General features: G+C 38.0%; 1 protein-coding gene across 1 annotated transcript in view; it reads right to left on the reverse strand.

Annotated features, from left to right (window-relative positions):
* The window catches only part of COL25A1 (collagen type XXV alpha 1 chain), a 362,960-nt gene that overhangs the window by 112,209 nt on the left and 226,795 nt on the right, over positions 1 to 23,956 (reverse strand). The window contains exons 6-7 of the mRNA XM_060779107.2: positions 3,156 to 3,182; positions 2,972 to 2,998 (exon numbers count right to left, since the gene is read on the reverse strand). Of these exons, the coding sequence (XP_060635090.2) occupies positions 2,972 to 2,998; positions 3,156 to 3,182 (54 nt within the window). The remainder of the gene's footprint in view (positions 1 to 2,971; positions 2,999 to 3,155; positions 3,183 to 23,956) is intronic.

Genomic DNA, 23,956 nt, shown 5'->3' on the forward strand with positions numbered 1-23,956 from the left:
ATGTGGTCTTGAAGTGCCCTGAGTACTTCACTCTAGAAGAAAAGGTTTCCAAACCATAGTTTCCTCATCACTATTTTCTAACTACAAGCTCAGCAAGAATCTGGCTCATTGCTCCTGCACCTGGAAGGAACGGGGACATGGAGGCTGTCTGTGTGGCAGGGGGAGAGAAATCAATCAGGGTGTCTATTCTTATGGTTCACCCCAGTGAAGAGAATGGTGGAGTGGCTTTTGGCAATCTACATCCTATGGAAGAAGGCCAGCACTCTAAACTCATAATCAGCTCACATAGAATAGTTCGCCCTTAATTAGTAGCCAACTTACTATATCATACACGGAATAGAACTGTTAAGATATTAGTGAAACATTGGATTCCTTCCATCACAAAAGGAAATCCTGCAGTGGAAAATCCTGTGGGATCATGAGAAAATAATAACACTGGTCAACACACAGTACTTCAAATGTTATGTCTGTTTCTGGGTATATTTGTTCTGCCCAAAAATGGCACCAGTTTTCCCCTATTAGCTCTAATGTTTGAGATACAGAACATATGCCATATACCCGTCTTTATCTGCTCACCTACAAAAAAATAATGATACTCATTATTGGATAGAGCAAATGCAGTCTATCCAATGCAATTTTCTGACTCAGTCTGTCCCCGAATATCCCCAGAATGGGTTAATTGTCAGGCTGTGTAATATTTAATATTTGACATATCATGTAGGATAATTTATTCTATGTGCCTTCCTAGGTCTGTTTCTAGTTAAAATTCCCTGCAAACACATAAGAAGATGGGGTAAGCAGATGGAAGAAATCTAAATTAGTAATCTTGACTGACTCACTTCAGAGACTCCGAGAGGAGAACACTCTTTCAATGTTCTCCATCAGGGACAGTTGCAGGGGACCCTAAGCAAGATCCCTTCTTATATATTCCCCTTTCTTTTAATGAGCCTTTTCAGCCAGTACATAGTCAAACAAGGTAGGGTATTCTGGGATCTGTAGTTCAAAAAGTAACTTTTCTAAACTCTGCATGTCTGCATGTGCCTTCAAGTTGCCTGTTGAGTTATAATGACTCCTTGAATTTCATAGGCAAGAAATACTCAGAGGTGGCTTCACCAGTTCCATCCTCTGAAATATAGCCCAGAGCAGCTGGCATTTCTTGATGGTTTCCTAACCAAGAATTAACCAAGGCTAACCCTGCTTAGCTTCCAAACTCAGATGGTATCTGGTGCCTTTAGTGTTTTCAGCCCTTTGCTGTGCACTATATTAGGTCCAAAGAGAGAAAGCCTATGGATTAACAATGTTGAGAGAGGAAATGAATTCATCTCTATCAAACCCTTCTACTGGTGTGGCGCCAACACTGCCAAATCTAGTGGAAAAACTTAGGGAAGGCATATTTCACTGTTTCTCAAATTGTTTCTGGAAACAATGTTGTGAGTTTTGTATTTTTACCATGATTTGCAGAGATAAAGTTATATAACTTGCACTTTCAGTTTTTGAACAAAGAAACATGATACAATCCTGTTTATTTCCTAAATTTCCATGTTTACAACTGTAGCACACAGATACAGTGCCATAATATGTTACTTTTGGGGAATTACAAAAGTGTAAAGAGGGGTTCAATTTCCGTATAACAGGCATGGGCAAACTTTCGCCCTCCAGTTATACGGGTTGAAGTCCAAAACATCTGGAGGGCCAAAGAGTGTCCATGCCTGGTCTATAATATAAGGACTTGGAACAATCTTTGTGTGAAAATGGCAACATGAATATATTCATTTTCATTGTTGCTGTATGACCCCCATATCCACAGGGGATACATTTAAGGCACACACACAGACAGATATGTGAAACCATGGATTACAGTGAACTGTATAGTTTGACTGTAATTGAACCATAAGTATCATAGGATCCCTCTGCAGGACCTAGAGAGACTCACCATCACTTCGGGGGGAGGGGTATATTTTGGAGCAGAGCTAAGTGAAACTGTGGATATTAAATCCATAGATAAAAGGATCACCTGGTAATTTAGAAGGTTGAAATAGTTTCCTTATAGGATTTTGAAGAGATTTCATTTCATGCAATTTATTTATTTATTTATTTATTTGCTGTATTTATATACTGCCTGTCTCACCCCTGGAGGGACTCAAGGTGGTTTTCAACATACAAATGGCAAAAATTCAATGCCAACATACAGTGCACAAAGAAATCATAATAACTAATTACTATATATAACAATGAACTTAAAATCAATGAAAAGCATAAGACATTAAACATAAGACATACATAAAATTTAAACATTTAGACAACACATAACAAACTCTTAAAAACTGTAAAAACAATAAAAAATAATACATAGGTAACATTTCTTAAAATGTGTATACATTTCTTAAAATGTGTATACATTTTGCCCCCTTCCCTGAATAGTAAGTAATCCAAGGAGATTCCCTCAATCTTTTCTAATTGGCAAGTAAGCTTTGGAATGATCCATACAACAAATAATTCATAAAATAACTATGCAAACTTTGATCATCTTAACATCTATAATATGTGGAACAAATAAATGTTGAGGACAATTTTTCAGGGATTTTATGTAAAAACCTACCTGCCTTTTCCCTTATCAAAACTTAAGCAGATCTACCCCTCCCCCCTTCCAAAAAAGAAGAAGATAGGTTTATTTAGTGAAACTGTTTTTTAATGCAGATAGCCGCAAACATTCTGCTTCCAAACAGCAGAAAGCTTACGTTTTAGTGTGCAGCAAATGTAAGTAACACAGAATATTTCTACTCAAAGAGTTCTTTCAGTCTGTAAAATTGGTTTTGGCAATTGCTTTCCTAGGAAACTTGCTACAACATGCAGGGTAGAAGCAGCTGATAAGCATGATTAGCCGTGACACTTTATTCAATTTAGTTTTGTGTTAGGAACTAATTGCCTAGTTGGGAAAGGGGAAGTGGGACATGTTTGTTAATATGCTTACCCGTGGGCCCTGATCACCTTGATCTCCCTGCAAAGTGGAAAGATGAGATGATAGTTTTAACACAACATCTGTGTGCTAGCCCAGCTCTCTTAAATAATCTCACATAATAAGGTCTTAATAGCCACCAGTTCACATTTGGAGGGCTTGCAGTTATTTTGTTAGTAGCAACAGTAAGCTTACTCACCTTCTCACCTTTTGGACCAGGTGAGCCCTGAAAGAAACAGAGAAAACATCCATTAACAACTTGTAGATATACTTGCAACCCAGAAAGGCCTAACACTGACAGAAAAAGATGTAGTAGCAAAGGTGCACCTGGATCGGATCATTTTGAACATACCAAACAAAACCCTGAAAGCTCCATGATTAAAACAATGACAATTCAAGGAAGGCATTTGAAAGGCAAGAACTTTCAAAGTTTATTCTCGGGATTCTAAAGAAACTAGAAGTCGAAGGCTTTCATCGCCAGAATCACTGGGTTGTTTTGAGTTTTCCGGGCTGTATGGCCATGTTTCAGAAGCAGTCTTTCCTTTTTCTGTGTGTCTTGCAACAGTTCCTCCGTGTAGAGATGTTCAGTGTATTGTTGAGAGAATGCTTCTAGAACATGGCCATACAGCCCAGAATACTCGCAACAACCCAGTAGGAGTAAAGATTAAAACAAGATTTCAAATAGTGTAGTAAAAATTCATCTCAATAGTTCTGGAACACTAAGAAACTGCCTTTAAAATAACATGGTGGTGGTGTACACTCAATGACCATTGTACTGGTATGGTAATAATTCAAGTTAAACAGTGATACTTAACCAGGCAAAGCAATGAATGTAGCATTCTCTGAATTGCTTCTAATATCCCTTACAAAACCTGAACAATAAGGCAAACACGAATTGTAATGTTGCCATATAAGACAATCGAAAGTAATGTGTAGCTGCTTCTGAATAATTTGACTGATTTCATTACAGCTATTCATCCTCAGTAATCTCTGTGTTCAATGGTATGGATATGGCTCGACCACGAAATGCCTTGGCAAACATAGCTTATGGAGATTCAGTTTTACAAATTTGTTCATGAATGCTGATAGTTCCCCTACATTGCAACAAAAGAAATCCAAGTGCTTCATTCTGAAACATTTATTGGATGCACCCAGTAGTTTTTAATGTGAAAGCACAGTGCAAAACATTTAAGCAAAGATAAGCCGCCCATAATGAGAACTGAGGATGCTTTTCCCATCCTAGAGTGTGTACAAAATGACCAAGACGGTGCTTTGTTAGCATGGGGATTCAGTCTGTATCCCTGTTTAAGCCGTTGTATTTTTCCAGCAACAGAAGGACAAGCCTAGGTTTCTAATCCATTGTTTAAGGGCAAATGATTCTGTTCCCAACAGTGAAAAACAAGATGACACCATCAAGTGTTATATATAAATACTAAACAAGCTATCAGTTGGATAGACTGTCCTTGCCATAGCGTTCAAAGTCAGTAGAGCTGAACTCTGCCTTTCATCACTGTATTCCTACTGGCCATGTTCATACTAAGCACCTACAATAATAGAAGACTGATCCAGAAAAACAAGATGACACCGTCCAATGTTATGTATAGATACCAAACAAGCATTCAAGGTCAGTAGAGCTGAACTCTGCTTTTCATCACATTATTCCTATTGGCCATGATCATACTAAGTACCAACAACAATAGAAGACTGATCTAGAACTAGACTCCCCACCCCCAAAAGTGTGCCCTCCGTATTTGCTGTGAAGTACTGGGAAACCCCAAAATTGACACTTGGCTAGTTGTGGGGTGTGTGGAATGAGGAAGAAAAGGAAAATGTCTTGTTGCAGGAGTTGTGAGGAAGGAAATCACATACACTTACAGCCCTGTAGTCAAGGTGGGACAGTGGATGTAGTACCATCCACCCCGAACTGTGTGAAACACATACCTGGATGGATGTATTTATGTTGGAGATTTTTCTTTTTAATTTGAGACATGACAGAAAATGAAAGGTACGTTTGAACCACAACTTGCTTTAAGAACAGGATCAAATAAGGAACAGAGCACTTTGAAGAATTAAGCATTAGAATGTTGCTAAAGACAACTCCTTGATCCTTCCTTTCTTCTGATTTTCAATTTCAGTTGTGTTATCTACCTAGCAAGCATAAAGAAGCACGTTTATTTGCTGTATGTAAGAAGAGCTAGTTTATCCTACAAAGGCAACTTTTAAAAAGATACAGAGTTACATTTTATGTGCTCTCAATCCCTATCTAAACCTGAAGATTTTTTTTTTTACTGTTGGTGTTGTCATGATGCAAGATTACAATCACATTTTTGCATAAACATGCTCCATATCAGTTTTTAATTTTCTGGATATAGCATAAACTGCTTTACTTGTTGTACACAATTTGGTATTCTTTCGTTCACCAATAGCCTTAATAGCCTTTTCCTTGTGAAACAAAACATATTCTAGTCATTAAATTCCTGGTGTTCATACTAAATTTTTTATTAACTTGACCTTTACATAGCCTGTGATGTAAGTTAACAAACGCCCTGGCCTGAACCTCACATTCTGTTAACCAGGAAGAGAGGGGATTAGCTGGTGCAATGCACCATACACATACATGCTGCTCTTAAATGTGTCTGTTTCACCTAGTCCTTTGGTCTATTATGTTTATGTGTTCTTTAAAATGATCCATGCATGGAAAGAGAATTTTGCAGTGACTGTCAGTTCCTGATGCAAAGGGGGCTTCTATGTGGAAGAGGGAAAAAAAGACTGAGTCTGGCATCATATGCATAATTATAGCCTATATACATTGCAATATTCCTGCATATATTGCAGCCTTTTGCAGCTCTCACCCATCTTAAAAATGACCTTTGGACACATTATTATCCCATGAACAAAATGTATTTACAAAAAAGTTTTCACCCACCTAGATGGTAATACATTTCACATCTAAATTTTGCTCAGTTTATGGATACAGGTAATTCTGGGAATTCTGCCAATCGAAAAACTGGATTGACTCATCCACAAGTCAATATGAGTACCATACTTTAACAAAAAGAAAATCATTTCTGGGTAAAGTGGGAAAAGGCGAGAGTTTATTCCGTCCTGGAAGAACCTTAAAAAAAACATTGCTCTACTCTGTCCACACCAGTGTTGCTTCTGGCTTTTTAAAATACTTGGTCAGAAAGTAGAGGGTGTGGAATGACTCTTAACTTATCCATGTGTCATATTAAAATACATAATTTGGACCAAAACCCCTGCCCTCAACTTATGCATGAAGTCAATGTATATGTTATGTTCAGCCCTGAAAAGGTTACCAAATTAAAAATAAAATGGGACCCAGGTAAACTGCAAGATTCAGAAAAGGAGCCAGATTAGAAAATTATCAGCAGAGAGCTACTAAATGGTAGATAAAGAGAGATACTAGGTGACCATGTGTACTGTGTCAAGAGAATACTCAAATGCATGCTATTTCATTTGAAATAGAATTGTGTGAAAACCTAACCCAGGTGATGAGTGTGCCTATCAAGCTAGCTAGCTATAACTGTTCATTTGTATCTACAAACTTTATTTATTCTTCCTCTTTATGGTTGTTTATGGATTTAGAATGGAGAGCCCTTCAGACATATTACGACAGTACTGTTGAATTATCCAGGCGGAGGCCACAAGGGGGCACTAGATAGAGAAGGACTGTCCATTTTAAGGGGGTGGTTGAGGGGTTCAACCATTTTCCTGTTATATCCCCTACCTATGTCACCATCATCATTGAAACCACCATTGTTCATGATATAAGAGGAGGGGGAATAACCAATGAAAATGCTTTCCTCCTTCAACTCTCCCCCCCCCCAATAAAATGGACTATCTTTCTCTGTCTAGCCCCCCTTTTGAAGTCTGCCTAGATAATGGAACACTACCACCATGCCTTATAACAGAGGTCTGATAGTACTTTACAAAGTACTATTCCTTTTAAAGTAGAACAATATGGTGGCCCCATGGCTGGAGGAAACACAAAGTTGATTAGGAAAGAATGGAAAGAGAAAGATAAATCAATTCCAGCAGAAAATAATATGGAGAAATTGGAATATGGTTCATCTGTAGCCTTCTTTTATAGTTTCCACACATACTCTACTGTTATGGACAATTAACTGGTGTGTATGACTTTTTTTTACAAGAGAAAAAAATGTTTCAGTTGATTGCAAACACAAACTAATGAAATCACTGCCAAGTTCAATCATAGCTTGTGTTTTTCTTCATTATAGCTTTATCCACAAGTATGAGTAACCCATTTTATGTGACACTAACATATTGTAATTGGTTTAATAGTTTACATTAACATGATCCCATGAACAGACATTAGTAAACAAACATCTGAATCTTGAACCATGCGAAAAGAATTGTAATAGCAAAGACCACATTGTTTATTTCTTAAAATATTATTTTCCTTCGTGTTTCCTATGGTGTGGTTTTGACTTTATTGGACTTGGCAATGGTTTTAGAAAAACATTACTCTAGATGCTATACCATGCCAACATCTTGCTTTGGATCAAATCTGCAAATGCTCATAAAAGTTTCCGGTGGTCTTATGCAGCTTTCATTTGTCCCTCAGTACTGCTTCCTCCAATTCCACATATATAGCTGACTCCCTTTGGATTTTTTGAATGCTTTAGAAAGGAACAGAAGACTAAAATATTCTTTCATTTTTCAGTTCAGCTTTTAATGCATTTTTCTTTTAAACTTTCAGTACCAGAGGGTCATATTTTATAATGTTAAGTACTGGGCCAATAAACTTTTTATGTCCAAACAGGTTTAAACGAAAGCATCCAATTCTGACCAATTACTTAGATAGCAGTTGACATTTACTGTATTTATTGCATTGTTCTTATATAAATATTTAAGCTGTAATCCTGCTGGCAATTTTCACCATTGTAACAGTCCATTCTGAACTTTTTGCAAAGGCAGAGAAGGAGTCAATAGCTGTTGAAGAGAAAACTGTTCTGCTAGCTGCTGAGTAGCTCTGAGGTCACCATATAGCTCCATCTCATTGCAATGATAATGTTCATGGTTTCTCCTTCCTTTCTCCATCACCACTACACTACATCACAACTCTGGCCGCTACTCCATCTTCAACCATTTTACTCCTATTACGACCACTGCTGTTTCTCATTGCAACATATGCCAGTGTGTTTCTTCACATAGGTGGCACTATAGTTCTCGCAGCGCAACAGGGTTGGGTGTAGTGGCCACAGCAATCATGTCATCTCCAACATCTGGAAGGCACAATGCCAAGGAAGGCTGGTTTTCTCAGTGATCAATCCAGATAATAGTAGCATAGAAGGTTTACTGCCTTCACTGAAAAAGACACCTTTACAGACACTGCCCTGTGTGATATGCCCCTCCCTTCCTTTTTTAATTTTTGTCTTTATTTGTTTGTTTACTGATTTAATTGATTTTTAAAATATGTGTTTATACATTTTTGTATGGAGCTTTATATTTCAGTTTACTACCACAATATTTTGAATTGAAAACCAAGTATGACAGGCAACTATAGTAAGGTAGGAGCCTTTTTTTTTTTTTTTTGCTCTGGAACCTCATTGACAAGCTGCATTGGTGAATATGATGTAACCAGAAATGATGCCATGTCACTTCTGTTTTCAAAATCTCTCATTTTTTTTAATTTTTCTTCTCAATTTTGAAATTATTTAGCAGGCCTAGATGGCTTAACAACTACATTATGCAGTAATTTTGACTTATTTTGAGATGAGAGGTTTTGAGACAGCACTTTGGGGTCCCAATGACCACATAAACTTGTACTTTACCTTGTTCTTTGCCACTATCATTGTATAGATTAGGTAGACATATCCTGGCAATGTAGACAAGGAAGGAAGGAAAAAATTATCTCCCCCAGAGAGAATCTATGTCGATTGGGAAAATATGGTGCAAATATGTTTTTTTCAAGACAGCTCTCATGATTTGCCCTTTTAGGTACTTTCTCAATATTGAGAACAAAGCACCACTATACTATAGATTGCAGAGTTGTCAGAATTTTTTAATATAGTCATTGGCTCAAAAATGCACACCATAAATGATATGTTAGTAACAGTTGCAAGCAAAACACAGGAATTAAGCAAATTTGGGTAAAAAATGTGTTTATTAGGGAAAGATGCAAGTAAAACCTGTTGTGTGCAAAAATAAATACAAATTTACTGCTGTGTGTGCATACATAGATACACATTCTCACAGCAGCCACTTATCACTGTCTACTGGAGGCTACTGGCTATGGCTAGTGTAATTTGCAGTCCTTAGCTTAAGCAAAACTTGAACTCCCACATATTGTTCAACTTCCATTCCCATAAGCGTTGGCCCGTATAGCTAATGTCCTAAGATTCTGGGAACTGGAGACAATATCTAAGGATCCAAATTTGGGGATAACTATATAAGTCAATCTACTAGTAATTCACCAGTGGCCTCTAGTGGACCACTATGTATGTTTGGTCACATCTGGATAATATTTCAAAGCTAAAATATGTATTTTCTTCATTATTGGAAGAAGTGTATTTTCATAACACTTTATGGAGTTTTTGGCGCCATACTAGATTGCCATTATGAATGTGTTGTGTCTTTGTTAGAGATGGGAAAGTATGTGGATAGGATTCAACAGCAGAAATCAACAGTAAGAAGGAGTTCAATTGACTAGGGTATAGTATTATTAATATATATTCAGGGCAGTCACCAGAAATGACTACATTGAAATTCAGGAAGCAGAACCATAAATCAACCGGCCACAGAGCTGCATGTGTGCGCTAAAGAGAGAGAGCTAGGGAGGGAAAAGAGGGGGGAAATGAACCCCCAGTACACAAGTAGTCAGGAAGGAATAAAAAGTCTGTCATGGAATTTATAATCCAAGAACTAGATGCTATACAGAAAGTTATCAACGTACTCTTTCCTAGCTTTCCACAGAAAGACTAGTGTTTATTACAATGTCAAACTCTGCTAAGCTGAGGAAGTGAGCAACAGCTATAAACGGATTTATAACTTCACACCTTCCATTTTGCACTGAAGATTAAAGGTACCATGGAACAAGGGAGGGGGGTGGGGATGGAGAGAGAGAAATAAACAAGGGATACATGAATCTCTCACTCATCCACACAGATCATAAGGTCACCAATATGGGGAAGAATTTGCATTACTTGGGGCAGGATTGGAGAAGACACTGTGGTGATATCTTTACTACCCAGCATTTTCTGCAATAGGTAGGAACATGTGTCTGAACTGCATTGTTAGAGCTTGTTGGGCATGGGAAACTTTACGATAATCACAAGACTCGGCCATATGGAAACAATTAACATAGCCCAGGTCTGAAAGAAAAATAAGAGCAAAGAGGAGGAGGATTAAAAAGTGGACTGATCAAGTCAAATGGAATTTAAGGCTTATAAGATTGGTAGGATGAGGAAAGTGCAGTCTGGCTTTCTTTCCCAAGACAAAGCGATATTAAGCAGAGTAAAATAACACCTCCTGCCAATCAAAGCAATGAAATCCTTTCCTTGCAAGGACTGTTGAGATCTCAACATACCATTACATTTGCTTCCCTGTCATATGCTTCCATTTACTCACTTAAGGAAAGCTGAAGTTCACTGTGGGATATTTCATTATTTTAGCTTAAATGGGAATTCCAGATCCTGCCTTAAAAGCTTCTTGAAGTTTGGTCAACTGCCCAGAGATCTCAGACACATCTCAATAGCACGGTTCTGTGGCCCATCTCAGCATTTTTGATACATCCCAACTTTAGATAGAACAATCTTTCCCCTTGAGATGCTAGAATATAGATATTAAAGGTAACAGTTATTGTGTGAAAGAACATTATCTCCTGCAAACAATAAATCTTGGCTTTCAATTCACAAACAAAAGCTTCCAGTAGAATGGGACTTTGGGTATTATAGCCTCTTCTACATCCATTTGTCATATCTAGAGGAAGTAAAGACTTCCTCTAGAAATGTATAGTATAGCATGTTTTTGTACATACTATACTATATATTTGTGTAAGATGCTTCAAGGTCTTTTGATTTAGCCATGAGTTTTCAATGGTGTGACTCAAAAAGGGGCTCCTGTTTGGTGTCTTCCAGCCCCCCCCCCCCCCCACAGGGGTGGACCTGATATTAGGCAAAATAAGTTAGCTAGTTTTAGTATATGGAATGGGATGTGGTACCATCTTGTCTGATGCCTCAGGCAGAAAAATATATTGGGCTAGCTTTATATTCAGGCATCAGGATCAGCTGACAATCTCACCACCCCCCCCCCCCCAAAAAAAGAAAGAAAGTGGAAGCCATATAGCAAAGTACAAAACAAAAAACCCTGAGCAGAAAGAGAAGAACCATGGGTTCAAACATCTAGACGGTAATATTTCATATCCAGAAACTCAACACAAAGGTAGCCAGGACTAGGCAGCGAGATAACTATAACATACATATGTGGAAGCTCCCATAGAGATAGCACACTTGTACCCAAAACGTGTGAGCTTTTTAAACTATTCTTTCACGTATATATTCCGTGTATATTTGTATGACTATTTATACACTCATCAATATACTGCACTGGGATTTTAATCAAATAATCAATGAACTACATGCTCAACTAATATTACGTGTAATAAAATAATTTGTTATATGTTTTCAAGTCATCTCTGACTTATGATGGTAAGCTCATCACAGGGCTTTCTTGCAAGATTTGTTCAGAGGAGATTTGCCTTTGACTTCCTTTGAAGACCAAAGAGTATGACTTGCCCAAAAGTACTCTGCAGGTTTTCATGGTAAAATGGAGATTTGAGCCTTAGTCTTCCAATGTCCTATTCCAACATTCAATCCACTACACCTTGTTGGATCTCAATAATATCATACATATACAAAAGAGCTCATATTTATCTTGGAATAACTGAACAAATAAGACTTTGGAAATACTAGGGAATACCTACAAAATAATTATAAGAAACAACACACAAATAAGGCGCTCACTTGTATTTGTTAAGAAACAGTGACTCTTGAGTAGATTCAGTCAAACGTATGCATAGTACAAACCTTTTGAAATAAATTAGTCTCAGAGTGACAGAATAAGCCAAAGTACTCTAGAGTAGAAAATGTACCAGAAATTGGGCTAATAACAATGGTAAGACAAATGACATTTTCAACATTGACTTGGATGAAGGAGCTGGAGGCATGAATATTACACGCATAATTCATAAGAAGAAATGGTATAAGGATTAGAGTGCAAACTCAAAATGACTTTGATGAATTAGAAACACTAAAATATTAAATTTCAGATGTGATATTTAAAGTTTAAATGTACTGATTGAGGTCAAAGAGTGACAACAATGGCAGATCACAGCCTAAAATGGATTCAGGCAAGAATGTGAAACTCAAAAAATGCATACCCCAAGTTAGGGTGTGTGTGTAATTGAGAGAGACATGGGCATATTTCAATCTGGAATTCATAACAATAGCATAGAATGATTAACACAAGAGATCTGAGAACCGTACTACTGAGCTTCAACCACAAAACTATGGCTTCATCTATAAAACTATGACCAATGTATGTCAACAATTTGTGGAATTCCACAAATAAACTCAAGGGAACAAAATGTTAAAGTCAGTTATAAAAATCCTTGGATGACACAGTATCATTCTCAAGAACATAGGTCAACTTTTTAAGAGAAGGCAACATGAACATCTGGTGTGCATTATTTAGGTAGATTTTGGTCAAAGAACTACAGATTCATTCATTAATTCAAACACAGGGAAATTAGGTATTTTTTTAATCTGTAGGGATTATTCCTGTGCTTGGGAAAAGGTGAAAAATATTGAAACACAGTGAATCAGGCAATGCATGGGAGGGACAAATAGCTATTCCCATGGTGGCACTTTTGGGGACAAACATAATCATCCTGGAGATGATTTCTCCCTGTTCTGGGACTTTCCAGGACACTACATGTACTTCAAGAAAAGTAAACATCAACAGCTGCAATTACCTGGAAGTACCTAGAACCCCAATTCTAGTTTCGAAACACCGTCAATACTTTGTTAAATAATACAGAGTACCAATATAACTTATATAAAGTGCAAATGGTTGCTTTTGAAGTCTTCCAAAGGAAGATGTTTCCCCTTTATGGGGGGAAGGGGTATGATCTGAGGAGTTTCAAAAATAGCTTAAAGGTTTGTACGCAGCCCTAAGACCATACATAGCCCACCCCTGCACTAGAATAATAGATATGACTGTGGGATGCCTCTGCGTACAGTCTGATGTACCAAAGACTCTGAAAGGGATCCAATAATGCTACCATTTTGACCGAATATATTGAGTAGCAGGAAATGAAGATTGATAGTAGAGCTCAAATGGCACCATACAACAGTATACCTGTTCCTTTTCCAGCAGGGAGATTCTCCTTTTGCAGACTACAGTTTTGCTGGCCCTCTACTGTCTCTATCAATGTGTGTCTGTATAAATGTTTTCCAGGTTTCTTTCCATCTTTTTTTTTAAAAAAAGAAATAAGATTCAATGCAGTTTTCCAGATGTATTTATTGACTGCTTTTCCCCAGGCTGGACCTTACTTTATCCTTTCCTGAGACATAAGCCCTTGGTCTTTCAAATACTTCCTTCTTCTCAATGATGTTCAGATAAGTTCCTGTTTATTAGGATCTCTGAGCCAACTGATGTGGTACCAACTAGGTTAGAACAAAAATGCCCCCTCTTTCATGTTGAAAGCAGCATGAGACTTTTTTTTGGGGGGGGGGGGGGGATAAAATCCTCAAATATGGGAATGTTCTACTCATTTTTCATTACCAGTTTTCAACTACCTTCAATGTACTAATGCATAAGCCTAGGCATTTTAGTAAAAAGCCAAACAAACCTGGGTCCGCTTTACATAAAAGCTTAACACACACACACATATATAAAGGAATCACCTCCATCTCTGAGTAGAATGGCGAAAGGCAAGAGCTTGGTCCTTCCTGAAAGAACTGAAAAAAAGCACTGACCACCCTCCATATTCTGCCTTGGTGCTGCTTCTGTCATTATTGATTTTTTTTTTCCATGTCAGGAGAAACTGCAAGTCACTTCTGGTATGAGAGAATTGGCCGTCTGCAAGGACATTACCCAGGGGATGCCTGGTTGTTTTGATGTTTTATCATCCTTGTGGGAGGCTTCTCTCATGTCCCCGCATGTGGAGCTGGAGCTGACAGAGAGAGCTCATCTGCGTTCTCCCTGGATTCAAACCTCTGATGTGTTGGTCTTCAGTCCTGCCAAAACAAGGGTTTAACCCATTGCACCACTGTGAGCTCCAACTGGTAAACTGGCTGAGATTTCTGGGAGTTGTAGGCCAAAATACCTGGGGAGGCCACAGGTTGAGAACCACTTGTTTATATTATTTGTTTGATCATGAAGATTTTTTTGGTTCAGTTCCTTGTATTTTTATTTCCCTTTTGCTCCAGCTATAAAAACTCTTTTCACTTCATCTCCCAGTTTGCCTTCGGATGACCATTCATATATTTTGTTCTCAGTTATGTAGTCTTAGATCATATATTCTGAAATATTTGCACAATTTTTAAAATTCCCATTTCCTTTCATCTTTACATCCCAAGGCAACCATTACTTGGGTAGCTGCTATCAGATATTTTGCAATTTCAGTCTGGTCTTTATTCCTCCTATTGCCTACAACTTGCTGGCTAAAGAATTGGGTGTTTTTTTTAAAGTTTGATTCTTCTCCCTAATAATCCTTCCATCTTATCCTTAATATTTTTATAGGAATTTTGTAACTTTTCACAGTCTCACCACACATGGATAAACCCTCCAATTCCCCCGCATTTATGCTAACAAAATTTTGATTAAAAACCCCACAAAAACCCAACAAAACAAAACAAACCCAATTACAGTTGACTGGACAAGATATTACTCAGTATACATAAAGCCAACTGAGTGAGAACAATGCTTTCTAGCCAAGCTACATGTCTTGGTCCAATCAGCAGGAATTATATTATGAAAAGAACTGTATCATAACACCATGTTGCTAATGAGATCTGAGCAGATGTCACTAATACCAAGTGTAGCCAACTCAGTAATTGTGAGAAGACAAACACAATGATGTAGTTGCTTAAAAAGGTTGAAAATTATTTCCTGTGGTGCAATAAACATTTATCAAAAAGTGTTGGTATTTTGGCTGCTAAAATATTATAAAATACAGTTTGTGCTTCCATACTTTAACAAGACCCATTGACAGTGATGTGATATTCTTACGGGAAACTTTCACTGCTGACCATTTCTAAATTACAACTGAACCACCTGTTGCCAAATTTATTAAGGAATCACCTTGGCCCACAGCTCTGGACAAATGCAGCCTTGCAACAGTGCCAAAAAAAGCATGTGGTGTTCTTTACTAAAATTCCTAGAAAGAGTCTACGGGAATTATAAAGGATAAAAAGAGACTCTTGTTGGTATTCAAATGGTCTAGCTCTAGCTAGTTTCTAGCCACAATCTTCAGTGAGATTCTCTATTCTGTCTTCAGGGCAGGATTACTATTACTAACATCCATTCTTTGTATCCAAAAACCAGGGAAACACTGAAGTCTCCTTCCAAAACACACAAGCAAGGACAATATAACTATATAGATAAGTAAAAAATCAAAAAGAATGATAGATAACCTGCAGTTGGAACATATGAGAAAACGTTGATCAGGACAATTTAGATTTATAATGGCACCAGGGAATTAGATTTTTAAAAAACCTAAGAAGAAGAACAGATTATCTAAACTCTATTTTTATACTGGCATTAATAGATTGAATTATAATGCTATAAGAAATCACCTCTTCATCTATAAATATTCTAATCTTAAAAAGGTAAAGGTTTCCCCTTGACATTAATTCTAGTCGTGTCCAACTCTGAGGGATAGTGCTCATCTCCATTTCCAATAATAATAATAATAATAATAATAATAATAATAATAATAATGAGGATTTAAAGATTGAACTGCAAAGACTCTGGCACAAACCAGTCAAGGTGGTTCCAGTGGTAATCGGCAGACTGAGTGCAGTGCCTAAAGACCTTGGCCTGCACTTAAACACAATCGGCGCTGACAAAATTACCATCTGCCAGTTGCAGAAGGCCACCTTACTGGGATCTGCATGTATTATTCGCCGGTACATCACACAGTCCTAGACACTTGGGAAGTGTCCGACGTGTGATCCAATTCAACAGCCAGCGGAGAGCCTGCTGTGGACTCATCTTGTTGTGTTTCAAATAATAATAATAATAATTTATTTATTTATTTATACCCCACCACTATCTCCTCAAGCGGATTCGGGGCAGCTTACATCAGGCCAAGTCCAACAAATACATCAATAAAACAACAAAGAAAATAAGCAACTAAAACATAATACAATATTATAAATAACATATAAGCAGTAACATACAAGAAATTTAAAATACTGTGGGCAGGGCCAGATGTAGTCGATTAAAAATTTTAAAACACTGGCATGAACAGAAGTAAGGGATGTCTAAACGGGGAGGTTTTTAAGGATAAGGTGGGGAGATCAATCCAACAGGTAGATAAAGTGCTTCAGAGGACAGATAGCAGAGAATTAGTCAGATCAGGGTACTGATTCCTTTATTCAGGGAAGACACACAGGAACAGCCATGTTTTCAAGTTCCTCCTAAAGACTGCCAGTGTGGGGGCTTCTCTGATATCCCTAGGGAGTGAATTCCAGAGTCGGGGGGGCCACCATAGAGAAGAACCTTTCCCTCATCCCCACCAGTCACGCCTGAGAAGGGGATGGGAGTGAGAGCGGGGCCTCTCCTGATGATCGAAGAGATTGCGTGGGTTCGTAAACAGAAATGCAGTCACGCAGGTAGGCGGGTCCCAAACCATTCAGGGCTTTGTAGGTGAGAACCTGCACCTTGAATTGGGACCGTAAAATGAACAGCAGCCAATGGAGCTCCTTAAACAGGGGGGTTGACCGCTCCCTGTAAGTCGCTCTAGTTAGTAATCTGGCTGCCGCCCATTGGACCAATTTCCAAGCTGATGAACTGGAACTGTCCAAGGTCATGTAGCCAGCATGACTGCATGGAGCACTGTTACTTTCCCACTGAAGCAGTACCTACTGATCTACTCAAATTTGCATGTTTACGAACTGCTAGGTTGGCAGAAGCTGGGGCTAGCTTAATAATCTATCTTATAGGATAATATGACTCATAATACAATTGATAAAAAATGAACATTAACCAAGCCATATAAAGATATATAATAGTTGTTGGTACTGTTGTAAAAATTTGGACGAAGAAGTCAGTTTTCTAGTGACACCTGAATGATAAAAGAAAAAAATGCCTTTTTTTTGCTTACAGATTTTCTGTAACCAGAACAAGGTATATACCCTAAACCCAATTGCATATATCAGTTAGAGACTAGACAACATTTGCATAACTTGTGACAAATCACTTGGCAACTGGTTTAAAGGATCTGCTCAATTTGGGATAGGCAACAAACCATAGATCTTTGCAAATACTACATTCTCAATTTCAGCATTTAGATTTATCATTATCCTATTAAAATAACTGGAAATATATTATGTTCTCACATGCAGAAAACTAGAGCAATATGCCTTTTCATCCTTCAGAGCACACACTGTTGCGAAATACGTATTAACTTAATATTTTTATCTCCTCTGAACTCTACTCTGAACTCTGCTGTAACTGCTATAACGTAATATTATTTTAAGTATTTCTTTTTAAAGGAACAATTGTTTCCACTTGCAATAGCCACAACACCACTATAAAACCTAACTATAAAGGGTTGTATCCCTGAAGTCATAAGTGGTTTGCAGGGCAATGATTGTAGTAAAATATTGATGGGAAACAATTGGTGCATAAAGTATATCCCAAAGGACAGAAGGATTACTGAGATGGCTATACAAAACATAGACTGTGTTCAGCAACCACTCCACCCCCCGCCCCCTGCCATAGCTGCCCCATATCTTGGGTATATTTTGCTTTCCTTGCAACTACTGGAAAGACCATAGAATATTGGACTGTAACATTTAGTTGGCGAAATATTATTCATGTAATATGGTTGGTATTCTACTTATTATAGTTAAATTTCAAGAGATATACCTGCCACTGCAAAAGTATCCAAAAGGAAAGAAACAAGTGAGGGAGGCCCCCAGATCAGACTTTGGCCCCCAGATCAGACTTTGGACATGCCTGTGTTAATGTGTTTAGTTCCTTAGCACCAATTATCCTGAACTGAGCAGTTGGGGTAGTGGTAAGAGGTGCTCAGCATCTCTGCAGTCCTATGCCTTGAACATTTAAGAGACCGAAAAGTGAGTTTCCTGAGCATTTCTATGTTTTGCAGTAAGAATGCAGCTGAGGTTGCTTCTACACTGCCCTATATCCTAGGATCTGAGAGCATATTATCTGCTTTAAACTGGATTATATGAGTCTCCACTGCCAGATAGGATGGGATAAGAAGATAATCTGGGATCGGATTCTGAGATATAGGAGCAGTGTGGAATATCTAACATAACCACTTTGATGCTAGACATCCTAAGGCAGGATAACTTTAAAGATGTGGGGGAAAGAAGTGTTACTAGCTGTTTTGCTATTTGTTGTTGTGGCCCTGGGTAGATACAACAAAAAAGTGCTCTAGTGTGATCTCAAATGCTAATTAATTAATTTTAGCATGAGATCATTTATAAAACACTTCCTCAAATGTATGGAGTAAATATTCAAGTCTCAAATACATAAGACACTGTGGTTGTTTGGATGAGATCAGGGCAAGATGTCAAAAATGTCACATGTATTATGACTCTAGTCATTAACTTTCAAAAAAGTAGTCAGCATTAACATCCTAACCACCAGTAAGGTAATTAATGCTCTTGAGCATCTACCAAACTTGAGATGGAAGTGGGACTGAGAGAAGGGCCTCTTCTGAAGAGCGCAGGGCCCTGACAGGTTTGTACAAAGGGATGTAGTCAGTCAAGTAGCCTGGACCTGGGCCATCTAGGGCTTTAAAGGTCATAAAAATTAACCATCACTTTGAATTGTGCCCAGAAACAAACTGGCAGCCAGTGGAACTGGTGCAAAAAAGAAGGTTGTCCACCTCCTGTAGCCAGCCACAGTTACAAAACTGGCTGCAGCTCTTTGGACTATCTGAAGTTTCTGAACACTCTTCAAATCCAGCCCCATGTCGAATGCATTACAATAATCTAAATAGGATGCAAGTAAGGTATGTACCACCGTGGCCAGATCTGACTTCTCAAGAAATTGGCACAGTCAGCATACAAGTTTTAGTTGTGCAAAGGCCCTCCCAGCCACCACTAATACCTGGGCCTCCGGGTTCAGTGCTGAGTCCAGGAGTACCCCCAAACTGCAGAACTGTGTCTTCAGGGGGAGTGTAACCCCATCCAGCACAGGCTGGATCCCTATTCTCTGGTCTGCCTTCTAACTGACAAGAAATACCTCTCTCTTGTCAGGATTACGTTTGAATTTGTTTGCCCTCACCCAGTCCATTACTGATGACAGACACTGGGTAAGGATTCTTTGGCTTTAGTAGAAGAATCTTCTACTAAAAGTGGCACCACATTCCAAAACTCTGGATGACCTCTCCCAGTGGTTTCATGTATATGTTAAATAGCATGGGGAACAAAACAGTTACCCCGAGGAACCACACCAGACAATGACCAGAGGTTCAAAAAGGAGTTCCCCGGCATCACCTTCTGAGTAGGGCCATCCAGGAAGGAACAGAGCTACTGTAAAACAGTGCCTCCCATTCCTATCCCAGTGAGATGGCCCAGGAGGATATCATGGTCAATGGTATCAAAAGCTACTAAGAGAGAGTACTACATTGCTGCTAATGCAACATGGTTTCCATGCTAGAAACAGCTGCTGCTGTTCAATCAGAAATGGTGAAGAATTTTGTTTCAATTGAATTGAATATGCAATTTAACAGTATGTTTGTCTCTTCATATCTCTGATAGAAACAATTTGAACTTTAAAAAGATTTCTATTTCTTATTATACATTCTTCGTGGTGTGCTGTAATTGGCTCCTGAATTTGTTGGCATCCTAACTATCACCGTGGTGTGAGTTAATGTCACAAGTACAATATTATGATGTGCAAAGATGATTTAAGAACATTCCTTTCCCAGTCAATGGGCATACCCTGTGTTTGTAACATAACAGTTCACTGTTCATTTTTTTATATTTCTTAATTTTTAGAGTATCGAGTACTTGGATTAATTTAAAATCATATTTATTCTGTTTCATCCTACAGAATATGGTTTATTTATGAGTTTTAAACTGCACAATGTTGCTTTTGCATCTGCCTGGAGTTTACATAATTTCTTTTGTTATTGTTGTATATAATACAATACAGACTTGTTTCATTTCATTCCTCCATATAACTAGCCTAGCCAATTTATTGGGGAAAGGTCTTTTTACATTATTATTTTTTAAAAAAATACTTTAATTATCTAAATAAAAATAATCAGCATAAAATTTCTACACAAGGTTTTTGATAGGGTTAATCAGGCAACTTAATGTATTAGTTTTATTTTATGGCCTTAAAGCTTTAATGTGTACACAAAACCAAAACATTGCTTAGAACACCCCATCTATTTTCCCAATATGAGAACAGACAAAGCAAAGAAAACAACTCCTTTCAAGGAGCTAATAAAACTCAAATGACAATATACATCATCATTTAAAGACTTTGGCAGAAATTTCATAGTACTATTTTGCTGCTATTTTGGCAAAAATAATAGAAAAAGAAGATTTTAGTGGAAAATATTATATCTTGCAACATGAAGGTCATGTTATTGAACTAAAATAGAGAAGGACAAAAGCAAAAACAAACATCAACCACAGAGTCATCTATAAAGTGTCCCCATATTGCTTTTTGTTAAAGTCGCACTTGTCATGAAATCTATATAACAAAAAATATTAAAATGAATGCTGCATTTTTACATTCTGTTATTTATGAATATGTGGCACAAAATAGAAAATGCTTCACAAAACACAAGACTATTGGAAAAACAGTTGAAGTTAAATTATTCATTTCACAAAGGAGTACGAAAAATTTAATCAGTTTTCTCCACTTGTAAGAATGCACAGTTTTAAGAGATGTTTTCTAGAAGGGAGAAAATGCCATGTCCTTTTCCTGTTCTCTCCAAAATGTCTAGTGGCCAAGAATGTGTGAGAGAGATGGCAGTCAAGGATCCGGCCAACTATGTTCCAATAGCCACCATATGAAAATGGCATTGCCTCTGGAGAACCCATAGGAGGATGGAGGATGCCTACTAGGCTTGTTCCATTCAGCTGGAAGGCGATCTGTTTTTGTCAACTGAATTTTGTTGGGCACCCAAATCTGTTTTTGGGAGCCTTCCAAATATTGGCTAATTGAAATATCTGGTTTTGGCTAGGCAGGTGAAAAATCCAGGAAGATCTGGCCAATTGACAGCAGTGGGGAACTTATAAAGCTCCTTTTTCTGTTTCTGAGATCCTTTACTTTCTTCTTTTCGAGAGTCTGAGTTTGAGCAACAGGGTTAAAGAAGCACCCTTCCTGGGACTCTTTCTTTTCTTGCCATCAAGGGAGTCTGGGTTTTAGCAGTGAGGTTAAACAATCATCCTTCCTGGGACCCTTTCCTTTCTTGTCTTTAAGGGAGTCTGGTTTCCAGCAACAGGGTTAAGGAAGCACCCTTCCTGGGACCCTTTCCTTTCTTACTTTCAAGGAATTCTGGATTTGAGCAATAGGATACCAAACAGGGGAGGAGGAGCTGTGATTGGCTGCCACATGGTCCTGTGATGGACAAAAAAAACATGATGGCTGGTCCCTTAACTTTATGGCCATCCAACCAAGCCGAACTAGCCGGATTGGCCAAAAGGAACTGATCACTCTGGATCCGTGCACAAGCCTAATGCCTCCTCCATTACTCAGAGCATAGGAACTCAGGGAAATATTTTAGAATAAATCAGACCATAGGTTCATCTTCCTCCAAGTTTTGGAGAAGCTCCCTATTTTCTAATCACTGGGTTGGATCTGACTAGGCAAAATTGCCCACTGCCATTTCAGCTAAAATCATTACAAAATATCCATCAGTATTTCTGCCTGCATCAAGGGAGTGTAGTACAACTACATAATAAATAAATAAATAAATAAATAAATAAATAAATAAAGTGTGTTCAATAGTGTGTTACAAGACAACATGGTGTAGTGGTGCTCCTTACATATAGTGTGGTATATGCTAGGAGCAGAGAAATTTAGGTTCAAATCCCTATCCTGCCAATATAATCACTGGCCATCCTTTGACTCGATGCTTAATCAACTTTGGAGTCTTATTGGGAGGGTAAAGGAAGAGAGGATCCTTGTATACTGGCTTGTACTTTTTGGAGGAAATATGGAATATAAGTATAATTCAAAAATGAAAGTGGAGTGGGTGAAATTCATAGCTCTCCTTGGTATCTGTACAGAAGTTTTGCCAGCAAGTTGCAATCTTTCTTTGAAGGATAGCAAAATGCTTTATGTAAAAGGCATGCTTTGTTAGTACTTAGATACTTCATTTAACAACCACGGAAGAGAAGCATTCCCCAACAACCCATCCACAGTTGGCCAACAAATGTAATACAATGAAAAAATAATGAAGAAGTAATTATTTGTGGTTAATAAATGAACACACATATTTCAATAGAATAATAGGGGGAATTAAATGGAGATCACTAAGAGCCTGAATTCAAGGACCCCAAATCTGTCTTTGATTTTAGACGAGCATTTGCCCTCCACGTGAGCCGTGCCACATTACTGAACCCAATGGAATGCTCTGCTCTCACTAAGTGCTTGAATGTGGCCACATTTCTCAAAATTTATAGGCTGGTGAGGGAAACTGTGCTGGCTAAAGTCATGTTTCAAGAAAGTTGTTAACATGAGTCAAACCTCATACAGGCAAGCCTTTAATTTTACTTTAACAAAAGCCTGATGTGATTTTGATCATTCTTCCTGGCAAAAACTTGATAACCTGTATACAAGATCTTTCCGAATGCTTTTCTTTTAGACATTTAACCAATAGGTTTGCTAGTCAATAAATTCACCTTTATTTCATCATGCCCTAAGTTTGGCTTCTCTTCAACAAAGTAAACAGTCTATACTGCATAAAATTAATCAAAGAAGACAATGTTATCATAAATAACTGAAGGCATCTTGGATTTAGCAGCATTATTAGCATGTGATTAATAAGCAGCTAATGAAAACCAGCTCCTGTAACGCATTTGTTAAGATATTTTATCTTACTTCAAAGTTCTGCAGAGCAAAGTTTGCAGCCATTGTTAAAACCCCTGAATTAGTTAGGAATACATTGTTAAAGTACCATCTGGTCAAACAGCTGACAGATTTCAAATGTATCAGACCCCATTTGTTCCTCCTGGGAAATATATGGGTTGTGTAATGATTAGGCCAGTTGATAGTGCTTTTAATCTAATCCAACCACATTCAGCTTTGTTCCATGCACTTCATAGTGATCACCATCATCATCCAGCCTCTGGGCAAAATTATGATGATTTTGGTGCTGGGGTTACTGAGAATTAAAAGAGAAGGATCATTAAGTTTTGAGAAATGCCATGGTTTGCATTACTGTGTATGTGGGGGAGGAAGAAACAGGCTCCCCAGAACTGTTTGGTGATGATAGAGCATATTCATGGCCACAGGTGGCTTAATGTCAGGAAAGGTATCGATGGAAAACTAGCAGGGAGAGAGAATGAATTTATTATTCCAAAAGAAGGCAAAACTATTGTCGAAGGCTTTCATGGCTGGAATCACTAAGTTCTTGTGGGTTTTTTTGGGCTATATGGCCATGTTCTAGAGGTATTTCTCCTGACGTTTCACCTGCATCTATGGCAAGCATCCTCAGAGGTGAGGTCTGTTGTATATATATATAAACCCTTTTTCCCAGTTCCAACAGACTTCACCTCTGAGGATGCTTGC

Source organism: Anolis sagrei, chromosome 5 (assembly GCF_037176765.1).
Source record: "Anolis sagrei isolate rAnoSag1 chromosome 5, rAnoSag1.mat, whole genome shotgun sequence".
NCBI lineage: Eukaryota > Metazoa > Chordata > Lepidosauria > Squamata > Dactyloidae > Anolis > Anolis sagrei.